The 10,995-nt window shown below is 40.1% G+C and overlaps 2 protein-coding genes across 2 annotated transcripts; both read left to right on the top strand.

Moving 5' to 3' along the window:
- Window positions 1–976: 976 nt before the first annotated feature.
- LOC120158078 (putative disease resistance protein RGA3) lies at window positions 977–4,094 on the top strand. The gene is made up of 3 exons (XM_039169008.1): window positions 977–3,488; window positions 3,590–3,652; window positions 3,743–4,094. Exon 1 carries the CDS (start codon window positions 1,032–1,034, stop codon window positions 1,911–1,913), a length of 882 nt encoding a protein of 293 aa, XP_039024939.1. The 5' UTR covers window positions 977–1,031; the 3' UTR covers window positions 1,914–3,488; window positions 3,590–3,652; window positions 3,743–4,094.
- LOC120158046 (putative disease resistance protein RGA4) lies at window positions 2,030–3,265 on the top strand. The gene has a single exon (XM_039168986.1). The coding sequence runs from the start codon at window positions 2,030–2,032 to the stop codon at window positions 3,263–3,265; it is 1,236 nt and encodes a 411-aa protein (XP_039024917.1).
- Window positions 4,095–10,995: the final 6,901 nt, after the last annotated feature.

Here is a 10,995-nt window from a genome sequence, read left to right as displayed (position 1 = left end):
TAAATTTTAACATATTTCATCAATTTAATTTAATTCCGACAATCATAAATTAATACACTATCATCATTGTTACAATTTGCTAACCAGAAAAATCAAAATATGAGCGAGGCAACATGAAATTTAATAATATCTAAATGTATATATTGTGTGTGTTGGACTTGGATCATGTAAATCTTGTTCCCCGCTCCATTCATAAATTTGAGACACCTTGATCTTTCTGGGAATGAAGATCTTTAGATCCTCCCAAGAGTATTTGCAAGTTACAAAATTTGCAAAGTGCTGAACTCAACTATTGTTATCTTCTTGAAGAGTTACCAAAAAGATTGAAAAATTGGTGAATGTTACCCGTCTTCCATGTATTGGTTTTGATAACTTTAAATCATAGTAATCCTCACAATTACAACCATCTAATAAGTAATGTTCAATGAAAGAGCCAAAAGAAGACATACACATTTGTTCGAAACTTATGTCATCTTCTTGTCTAAAACATTTTCCATTAGCTGTCTGGTTTTGAAGTTTGTGCATCTTTGTTTGACACCATGATGCTAAGGTTGAACCATAGCCATTAGACTCAACCATTGGAATAGTGTTGATATGATCTTTATCCGAACCCGAATTCGGTATGTCATTATTTTGAAAGAATACCGGTTGATTTCAAAACAAAAGAACATTCCATGGTAAATGATTGGAAATTTCTTGGAATGGCCATGATCTTTTAAATAAAAAACGCGTAACGTTTGACATTTGAGGCCGAAGGGCCCTGCTTTGCTTTGCTTTAATCATGGAGACTACAAGGAGGACTTGGCTTGCACCATTGAAAGCTTCTATGTCGTCTTCTGAGGCCTAAGGGCCTACTTTGCTGTAACAATTTAATAGTGGGAGAAAGAAACACCACACGTTCCCTAGCTGGTGGGTCATCCACTCCAACCAAAAATCTATAATATACTAATGTATTATCAACACCTGCATCTCATTTCATCTCCTCTTGCAAACAACCTAACACTTTGCCTTCGTTTCTGTTTCAACCACCAATGGCAGAAGCAATTGCTTTCGACATCGCCGCACGGCTCATTACTAAATTGAGCTCCATCGCTCTCTCTCAAATTGGACTGTGGTGGAATTTCAAAGATGAACTCGACGACCTCAAACGCACCGTCATCATAATCCAAGATGTGATTCTTGATGCAGAAGAGCGATCGGTGACCAGCAATCTTGTCAAAGTTTGGCTTCATGAGCTGAAAGATGCACTGTATGATGCGGAAGACTTGCTGGATGATGTACATACTGAAGCCTTGCGGAAGGATCTGATGAGTGGGAACAAGCTGACGAAAGAGGTACGCGATTTCTTCTCAAGAACAAACCAGTTTGCTTATGGCCTCAAAATGGGTGGTAAAATCAAGGCCATTAAGGCCAGATTTGCTTCCATTCAAGGTCGGACCAGTGAGTTAAAGTTGGTAGAACGTGATCTTCCTGTGGAAACTCCTTTCATGGCCAAAAGAAGGCAGCAGACACACTCTTTTGTGGGGAAAGATGAGATAATAGGGAGAGAAGATGATAAAGCAGCTCTTCTAGAACTCTTGCAAGACAAAGAGTTTCAAAGTGAAGAGAATGTTATCATGGTTCCAATCGTGGGGATTGGAGGCTTGGGAAAGACTGCGTTGGCGCAGTTTGTCTATAATCATGAAAGGGTTAAAGATCATTTTGAGTTGAGGATGTGGGTTTGTGTTTCCGATGTTTTTGATGTAAAAACAATAGTAGCGAATATTATCAAATCCGTGACTAATCAAGCACCCAATCAAAATCTCGAGATGGATCAATTGCAAACACAGCTTCGAGATGAAATTGATGGGAAAAAATACTTGCTTGTTTTGGATGATTTTGGAACGAGGAGGGAGAACAATGGTTTAGCTTAAAGAAGTTACTGATGGTGGGGCTAGAGGAAGCAGAATAATAGTAACTACTCGCTCTCATAGAGTAGCAAAGGTTACTAGTAAATGCCAACCCTATGTTTTGAAAGGTTTGTCTGATGATGACGCTTGGTCTTTGTTCAAAAAATAGCATTGAGCAAAGAGATGCGGACTCAACAAATCCAGTCTTTTTGGATATAGGAACGCAGATTTTGGAAAGGTGCAGTGGGGTTCCCTTAGTCATAAGGACTATAGCTAGTACGTTATCCATTAAGGAAACTGAAAGAGAGTGGCGTTCTTTCAAAGATAATGAACTTGCTAGAATATCTCAAAAAGATGGTGAAATTTTGCCTACACTCAAGCTGAGTTATGACCATCTTCCAGCCCATTTGAAGCATTGCTTTGCTTATTGCAGACTGTACCCAAAAGATTATAGAATCCAAGTACAAACACTTGTTCAACTTTGGATTGCACAAGGCTTTGTAAAGCAATCAGAGCCGAATCAATCTCTCGAAGAGATTGGGTTGGATTATTTTAAAGACTTAGCGGAAAGAAGTTTCTTTCAAGAGATAATAGAATATTTTGACGGGCGAATGGGATGTAAAATGCATGATTTAATGCATGATCTTGCTGAATTAGTTGCAGGGAGAGAGAGTGGTATTTTAGACTCAAATTCAAATACAGGTGAGGTTGATGAAATATGTCGTCATATAACAATTGATTTTCAAATATATCCTTCGTTCAAGGGAAGGAAGTTACGAACTTTGTTGCACTTTCGTAACGAGAAATATGAAAAAATGAGCGAGGCAACTTGGGATTTTATAATTTCAAACTGTAGGTGTTTGCGTGTGTTAGAATTGGAGGGTTTAGATCTTGATATAGTTCCACACTCCATTCATAAGTTGAAACATCTGAGGTACCTTGATCTCTCTCGGAATGATCTTAAGATCCTCCCGAAGAGTATTTGCAAGTTACTAAATTTGCAAGTGCTGGAACTTGATTTGTGTCTGAAGCTTAAAGAATTGCCAGAGAAGATTGAAAAATTGGTGAATCTTACCCATCTTTCATGTATTGGTTGTTGGAGTTTAACTCATATGCCACGTGGAATTGGGAAGCTGACTTCGCTTCAGAGGTTAAGCATGTTTGTGGTGGATGAACGTGGTTCCCGTAGTGCTGCTGCTGCTGCTGCTGCTGCAGATCTAAGTGAATTGGGTGGGCTTAACAATTTGAGGGGATTACTATGGATAAAAAATTTGGGATTCGTGAAAAATGCAAAAGAGGAGTTCAGGGCTGCTAATTTGAAAGAGAAGCAACATTTGGAGTCATTGGGTTTAGATCGGGGCTACACTTATAGATGATGAAGAGAAGTCACTTGAAGACCTCCAGCCCCATCCTAATCTGAAGGTGCTCTATTTGGATGGATGGAGGGGCAATGCCAAGATTCCGAGCTGGCTTTCTTTGCTCACAAATTTGAAAGTCTTATCTATAGAACGAAGTCCCTATTTGGCGGAAAGATGTCGGAAAGACATTGGTGCCGATTGGCATAAGATTGCTCACATCCCACGCATTCGAGTGAATGGGGTGAGTGCTTCCTACCCTTTCCATTTATCCACTTTTACAACAATATATCGTCTTTTCTGTTGCCAACATGTTAATAATGCTTACTTGTTTTCTATCTTCAGTATTTTGTGCAAGACCTAAAGTAGGGCATTGGAGTATTTCAAGAATATATATGCAGAAAAGAGGTTGTAATTACGTAATTGCTTTAGGCTTTTATATCATATATAGAATATCAGAATTGCAGTTGTCTGATAATGAATGTCCCTTTTTGTCAGCATGAGTTTCTTCAACAGCTGATCCATTCCACTTCATACCAAATAGATTTATTCCGGAAGGTAATCAATATCACCCAATTCTTTACTACCCGAGTTCAAAATAATCGAAAAACAATCATTTGGCCATTATTATCGCATTCTCTTTGCAGGAAAACTGACAAGGCTTTCTTATGATGTAACTAAGGTGATGTGGACAGGACTAAGAAGCTTGCAAGCATTGAATGCTTCTACTCCATACTCTGCTTTTCAATTGATCATGTAAAAATGACATAAATTTCCTTTTAATTTGATCCAATAAAACTGACATAAATGGCGACCAAATATGTAAAGGAGCATTAATTTTATGCATTTATATTTCTGCCCTTTACTTTTATGTATTTATATTTCTATCCTTTTATTTTTGTTATTTATTTTTTGGCACTTTAATTTATAGCCTTTACTTTTATGTCTTTATTTTTTATTATTTATATTCTAGTACTTCAATTTCTATATTATTATTCTAGTTTTTTATTATGGCAATTATACGCAATATTTATATTTCAAGTATTTATTCTCTGCTTGAGTTTTGTTAAATTCCTCTATTTTAGTCCTTGATAGATCACTTGTTTTGTTAGATTTAGTCCTTAAATTTAGACTCCTTTAAATTTGGTCCCAAAACTTTTAATTAAGAAGAATTCTTAATTTAGTTCTTGCTTTTGCTCGAGGTTCCGAATTAATTATTCGATTTTCATAATCGATTAAAATTAATTTAAATTAATATTAGTGCCTCCATTTTTAGGTTTGATCATTAGGTTCTTTAAATTTTAAATATGCATACTTAGTGGATTTTTAAATTAAATACGATTTCAAACTCAAAATTTTAATTTTAAAATACAGGGTAATTGACTAGGTACCAATTATGTTTATATTATTTTATACATCTTTTTATAAAAAATTATCAGATTGTTAAAGTATTTATCATATAAAAGTGTATAAATAAAAGAAATTAAAATTCAATCCATTTTAGTTCAAATTGTCATGTATTAATATGAATAATAACACCCTTCTTAGCTGTACTTGTTTACTTAATCGGTTGAGAAAAGTAAAGAATTTAAAAAAAAATATTTATACAAAAAATGTTTGCATTATAATAATTAGAGTGGAAAAAAAGAGATATTGACAACTTTTATAAAGAAAGACCCTTCCCTAAGTCTTCTCTAATATTTTTCTTAAAACATTGGAGTCATATTATAAAAAGAGAGATATTTTGTCCCTCATCAATTATAAATACAATTTAGGTTTCTACATTTTAATTCCATGACACTTTAATATTTATGACACGTGTAAAATAATTGGTTACTTAATTTTGTGCCGTACTTTATGATAACATTGTATATTATATATGCCCAAAATTATAGATTTTAATCTAACAATTACAAGCATGTCTGATTGCATTGGGAGGAATATAATCCTTTACAAGAGTTCGGTTCGATGATCCGGCACCCGTACCGTTGTCTAGCCATATGTCGGATACGTGCATCGGATACATAAACTTCAAGAAAATTGAAGGTTGAAAGCATAAAAACGTACCATCTCCCGCAATCTTTCTTTATCCGAACCCGAATTTGTTGTCATTATTTTGAAAGATACGGTCCGCTGAAAATGGTCTTGCCTTGCCGGTCTTAAGGGAAATGCAGATTTAACAGATAGTTCTGGTACTCGTGCTCTTTTTTCTTCTGTCCCCCTCCTATTATCTATTTCTGATTAATGTTCTGTTTGCTTTTCCTAAAAAATTATATGATCTTTAGACGGTGAGAAAAGTGATACTCTCTGTTTCTTTGCGTTTGCAGGACAGAATGCACACCTTCTGCTGTCGGTACCAGTTAAGCATTGATCACAAAAGTGTCCTCAAACAACCTGAAGTGCAACTTCAAATTGTAGAAGTTATACCTTGCTAGAGATTCAAAAGTTCAGGCTTCTGTAGCAATAATCAGTGCAGTTAGTGATGTTATGAGGCATTTACGAAGGAGCATACGGTGAGACCCTTTTGTCATTCTTGAGTATATGTGCTACTAAAACTCGGGTTAGATCATCTAAGCCAATTACTTAGTTTTTTTTCATGTTTTTTGTTCTTGTGAACAAGTTGGTGATGCAGGTCCAATTCTTGATGCTATGGCTGTGATGTTGGAGAATATCCCAAATATTACAGTTATAGAAGAACTACAATTGTTATTTACGCACAGCTCAGATCATAGCCTCAATTCCAAATCCATCCTATCTAAACAAGGTAATGATCATATATTGATTCATCCTATCCAAATCATACCCTCATTTTTTTAGTTTACCCTTTTTATTTGGAGTTCCTTCGTTCACATAGGCATTTCCCGAGGCTTTGTTCCATCAATTACTCCCTGCTATTGTCCACCCTGACCATGAGATACGGATCGGAGCCCACCGTATCTTTTCTGTTGTTCTTGTTCCATCTTCAGTTTCCCTCACCATCCTGTTACTGGAGTAACAAAGAAAGGCTCAGGTATTCCAAGAACGCTTTCGAGAACTGTCTCCATCTTTTCTTCTTCAGCTGCCCTTTTCGAGAAGCTAAAGAAAGAGAAATCCTTCTCAAGGGAGAATGCTTGTCTAGAGAATAAAGAAACTGTTGCTAGTGAGGAGCAACTCGAAAACATTCAAAATGGGATCTGAATAGATTAACGTCATCTTACACAAGAGCATACACTATAATAAGTCCGCCGGTATCTTTGGCAACAGATGAAAATCCTCCGAGCAATTCAAAAACAGAATCTGTGAGTATTTCACAATTCCTCTCTAAATTTTCTCAACTATTCATTCATGGCTAATACAAATCCAAAACATAAGTATGGATATGATCTTCCAAGGATCCTCCAAATAAAGGAAATTCTGAATAAAAATGAAAATACACATGTCGGAGTCGGACACGTACCAGTGACAGACATTCTCATCTGAGTTTGACTAACATAGTAAGGAAGTACAAGACCTGATTCAGACAGCAGTGACTTGCTCTTTACCTATATGCCTAAAGCTGCTTGTAAAATGAAGTTTCAAACGATAAACCCCATGATTGTTTGACACTTGTCAAATTTGTGATATTTTTCATGAAGTTTTTTTTATTTGTCAAACCTCAGGAGGCCAATTCCTACGGCTTAGTAACACCAGATTAGTCTCTTGCTTTCATCAATTTGGGCACAGTCTATCTCTCCTCAAAATACATCATAGAACTATGAAGCAATCGCTCAACATACAGCCTTGTGTTGCTCTTCTTTCGAGCCAGGTAAATTTCTCAATTGATGCTACCAGCATGCACTTTTTTGGCATGAGTTAGAGGTTCTTTATCGTGTAGGAACAAAAAATACAGACTGTAAACTTTGTTTTATAGAAATATGTATAGATGAACCTAAGATCTTCAATGTTGCAAGGTATTTGATTGTATCCTATGGGGAGATCTTATTAAATCCCTGTATTGTGTAGTTGATTATCTAAGCTGCTTACTGGAAAGAAAACTTTTCTGGTGGTTACCATAGTGTCACGGGGCTAGACTTCTGCTAGACGATTCGTGCGGCACTTAGACGATTTCCAGGTGAAATGGCGCCTAAGTCAGCCTTATCCACGTCCTTGTGAGTCTCTGGCTCACTAAGCGACGAACAAACCCTCAGGGTTAAACAATAATGCGGAAATAACACTTAATCGGGGCTAATCCAAGCCACCTGGGTTGAAGCAGATCTCTGAAGCACGTGCGTTGTGGGAACTTTCTAAGTCACCAAGATTGAATCACTTTGGCACTTTGAAAGAACTCGGAAAAGAACACTCCCGAGGCTATCTCAGCCCTCCCGATCGGTAACACAAGCCACAAGGCTTAAGCACAAAGGAGATCAAGCCGACAAGGCTAGAAAGCTGCAAGCTAGAGAGCTAGAAAGAAAGAACTCAGAGAGAGTAAGAGTAAATGCCTTTATTACTCTGAAGATAATGATGAAGTGAATGATTACAAATGAGGGGAGGAGCTCTCTATTTATAGTTGAGGCCTCAAGATCCACGGTCTAGATCAAAGTACATCGACGGCTTACATTGAATCCTACCTTAACAGAACTCTATCTCTAAGGTATTTGAATTCAAATAAAACATTATCCATAATAAATCCTTAATATTGGATATAATATTATTTCTGGAATCTTCCAAGGAACGGGCCAGGTCTGATGGTTTGGGCAAGCCCAACACTCTGTATTATTCTCTACAGAAATTGCTCACACATGTCTCGGTCCGAATCCACGAGCCTCGACAAAATTGCCCCCATCGAACATGTAACACCTCGTCGCTTCTCTCGGACGCCTCAGACTGATCCTTCACGAACTCGAGCCTTTACGGACCGCAAGCATTCTCCAAGAACCAGGCCAACTCCATGCCCAACAAGCCAAAGTCTGCGTAATTGAACCCCTTCTGTGAACCTTTACGCCAATGCCCATGGACCCAAAGTTTAGTCCGTGACAATCTCCCCCACTTGATCTAGCGACGCCCTCGTCGCTAGGTGAGAACACTTGGTCTTGATCACCTTGGACGCTTTAACAAACACCTTGGCTTCCTCGCCTTGGTTAACACCGTCATGTCTTATCACCATCTAGACACCTTGGCATTCATCTCGAACGTAGGAAATCCATACCCGTTTGCATTCACCCAAACAAGGATTTTTTTATCCAGCGGTAAAGAATTGGATACTCCGCAACATACAACACGACAACTCAGATTCATCGGCAACACTCGCTTGTCCCTAAGAACTCTGAAAGTCTCAGATGTCCCCTCCAACATTTGATAAACTCCGTAAAAAGATGGTTAGGTCCTCGACCTATGCTCATCAACGATGGTGAATCAAACTCACTTGGAATGTATTTGAGATGTCCCTCGATTTCCCCCAGCACATTTACTCTACGTGTCAGCCCTTTTACTCTGAAGTCTGGCACTCCACACACCAACATTCTATCCGGAAGTCTGGTGTTTCTACTCGCATCGGCACTTCCTCCCTTGAAGTCCGGTGCGACTTCCACCCTCTTACATGGGTGGCAAGTTCTCGCCCATCATGTCTCTTAAAGGCTTAGACTCCATCAACCACTTCTCAGTTGTCTCTCGATGGTAGTCCTTAAAACAACATTCCGCTCCATTGGAACTTCTTCAATTGCCAGTCTTGATTGCCCCCTTCGGTGGTTCGGCTTTTAAACCAAGATTGTCGGCATCCTTCTTTGACATGAATGGATCAGTTGCCCCTGTGTCTACTAAGGAACTCTCGATGGTTCGGCAACGTTGATGTTCGCACCATCAACTCATTTGCTTTCGGCCTCTACTTGCCTTGGCAGAACTCAAGTTCATTGAGCCAAGTCTCGCAGCCTCGCTAACCTTATCTCTACCCATGTCCTTGGTAACCGATCCTGGCTTCTCCCATCCTCGGACCACTCGGCTTATCCCGGCAAACTTGCAACTCTTGTGGCCCTTACTTCGGTGACCCTTCGTCTGCTCCTTTTGCCCTCGGTGTAAGGCACTTGTTCGCTTTACTTGTGCCAACATCATCCATGTCTTTTCTTGACATGTGCTCACCACTTGAACGATCAATGCTCAAATGCTCACCATCGAACAAACTTCACTCGAACAAGCTTCACTCGAAGAGCCTTGTCCTCATCATTGTTGGACTGACCCTCATCTCGAATATTTTCGCCATTACCCTCGGCTTTCAACTTTGTCTTGGATGTCTTCTTGAATCCAGTTCTATGATGGACTCGGCGGCTATCAAGGCTTTAGACAACTCCTTGATTCCCTTCTCTCCATCGTCGCCTTTGCCCCTGGCTTCAATCCATTTGTGAGGTGAAGAATGCATCTTCTTCAGTCAACTCTGGGACTTGGAGCATGAGTTCCTCGAACTCTCACATACTCCTTCAACGTCCCATCATGTCTAAGATTCATCAACTTAGACCATGCCTCACTCTCGGCATGCACTGAGTCGATTGCTCTTGAAAGGTCTCGGACTCTTTTGGTCCTTTGCCAACTCCAGCTTCAACAGCAACGGCTACCTCGGTATCCTTGGAAAGCTCCTTGGAAAAATTGGGTTTGGGCAACCGTTCTGCTTTTGGTTTTGACTAACCTTGGCAGTAGTAAACACCATTGAACCAAGTTGGCAGGCTCGCTACTCTCGACCTTGCCTTTCCCTTGGACCTTGATTCGGTTTGGGCATTCCCGCACTATGTGTGGACCTTTGCACGGAAACTCCAGTTGCTCTCGCTTATTACCCTCGGTCTCTTCAGCTTGGCCCTTGGCTTTCGCACCGAGCTTTACTTCGGTGGTGCAATCTCGCACCTTGTGTTGTCCACCGCATTGGAAAAACACTTCAATGGCTCTCGCTTCTTTACCTCGGCTTAGTGCTTCGCCACTCGCATTGTCACCGAGCCCTGCTTCATTGGTACAATCTCGCACCTTGTGTTCTCCATCACATCGGAAACACTTCAATGGCTCTCGCTTCTTTATCCTCGGCTTAGTTGCTTCGCCACTCGCATTGGCACCGAGCTTTGCTTTGTTTGGGCAACTCTTGGCCCTATGTTCTCCTTGATATGAAGCACTTCAGTGGATCTCGCTTGTTTACCCTCGGCTTTCCTGCACCACTAGCATTCGCCGAGCCGCTCCTGGTTTGACTGCTTCGACTCCGCAGTGCACCATCATCGGCTACTTCCTTTTGACTTGCCTTCTCCTTTGACAATGGAAGCAAGGCGATTCTTCTCGGGGCATCCTCTTATCAAGTGAGGACCATCACAGAAGTAGCATTTAAGAGGCTTGTTACTCACCTTCTTCTTTAACACGGACTTGGCCTTGCCATGATTCCCCGATGGCTTTATCCGACCACGATCAGTCGATGCCACTTCTTGGCTACTCGAAAGTTTTCTCTGCCATCTATCCACTGTCCCTTGTCATGGTCTCCCCCATTTTCACCACTATCTTGGGCATGGGTCTGGATGACTCATCTTCGGTTGGCTTGGCTCCTGCAAGCTCGCACCTGACTCAGGCTACATCCGGCTTCCGAATAACTCTGGGTATCACCTTGCTCACTGGCAAGCATCACCCCTGGTCTAAGTCCTTCGATGAAGGTATGCACGCACCACTATAACTCATTACTATTTTGCGCATGAGTATCTCACTCTTGAGCCCATCCATCTCTTCCCTCAAGGCCATCAACTCGACCCTGAGCGCATTACTCATCCTCATCAACGTCC

The sequence above is a fragment of the Hibiscus syriacus genome, unplaced genomic scaffold (assembly GCF_006381635.1).
Source record: "Hibiscus syriacus cultivar Baekdansim isolate YM2019G1 unplaced genomic scaffold, ASM638163v2 tig00111303_pilon, whole genome shotgun sequence".
Classification (NCBI taxonomy): domain Eukaryota; kingdom Viridiplantae; phylum Streptophyta; class Magnoliopsida; order Malvales; family Malvaceae; genus Hibiscus; species Hibiscus syriacus.
The sequence above is the reverse complement of the archived record's forward strand: the minus strand, read 5'-3'. Positions and strand labels throughout refer to the sequence as shown.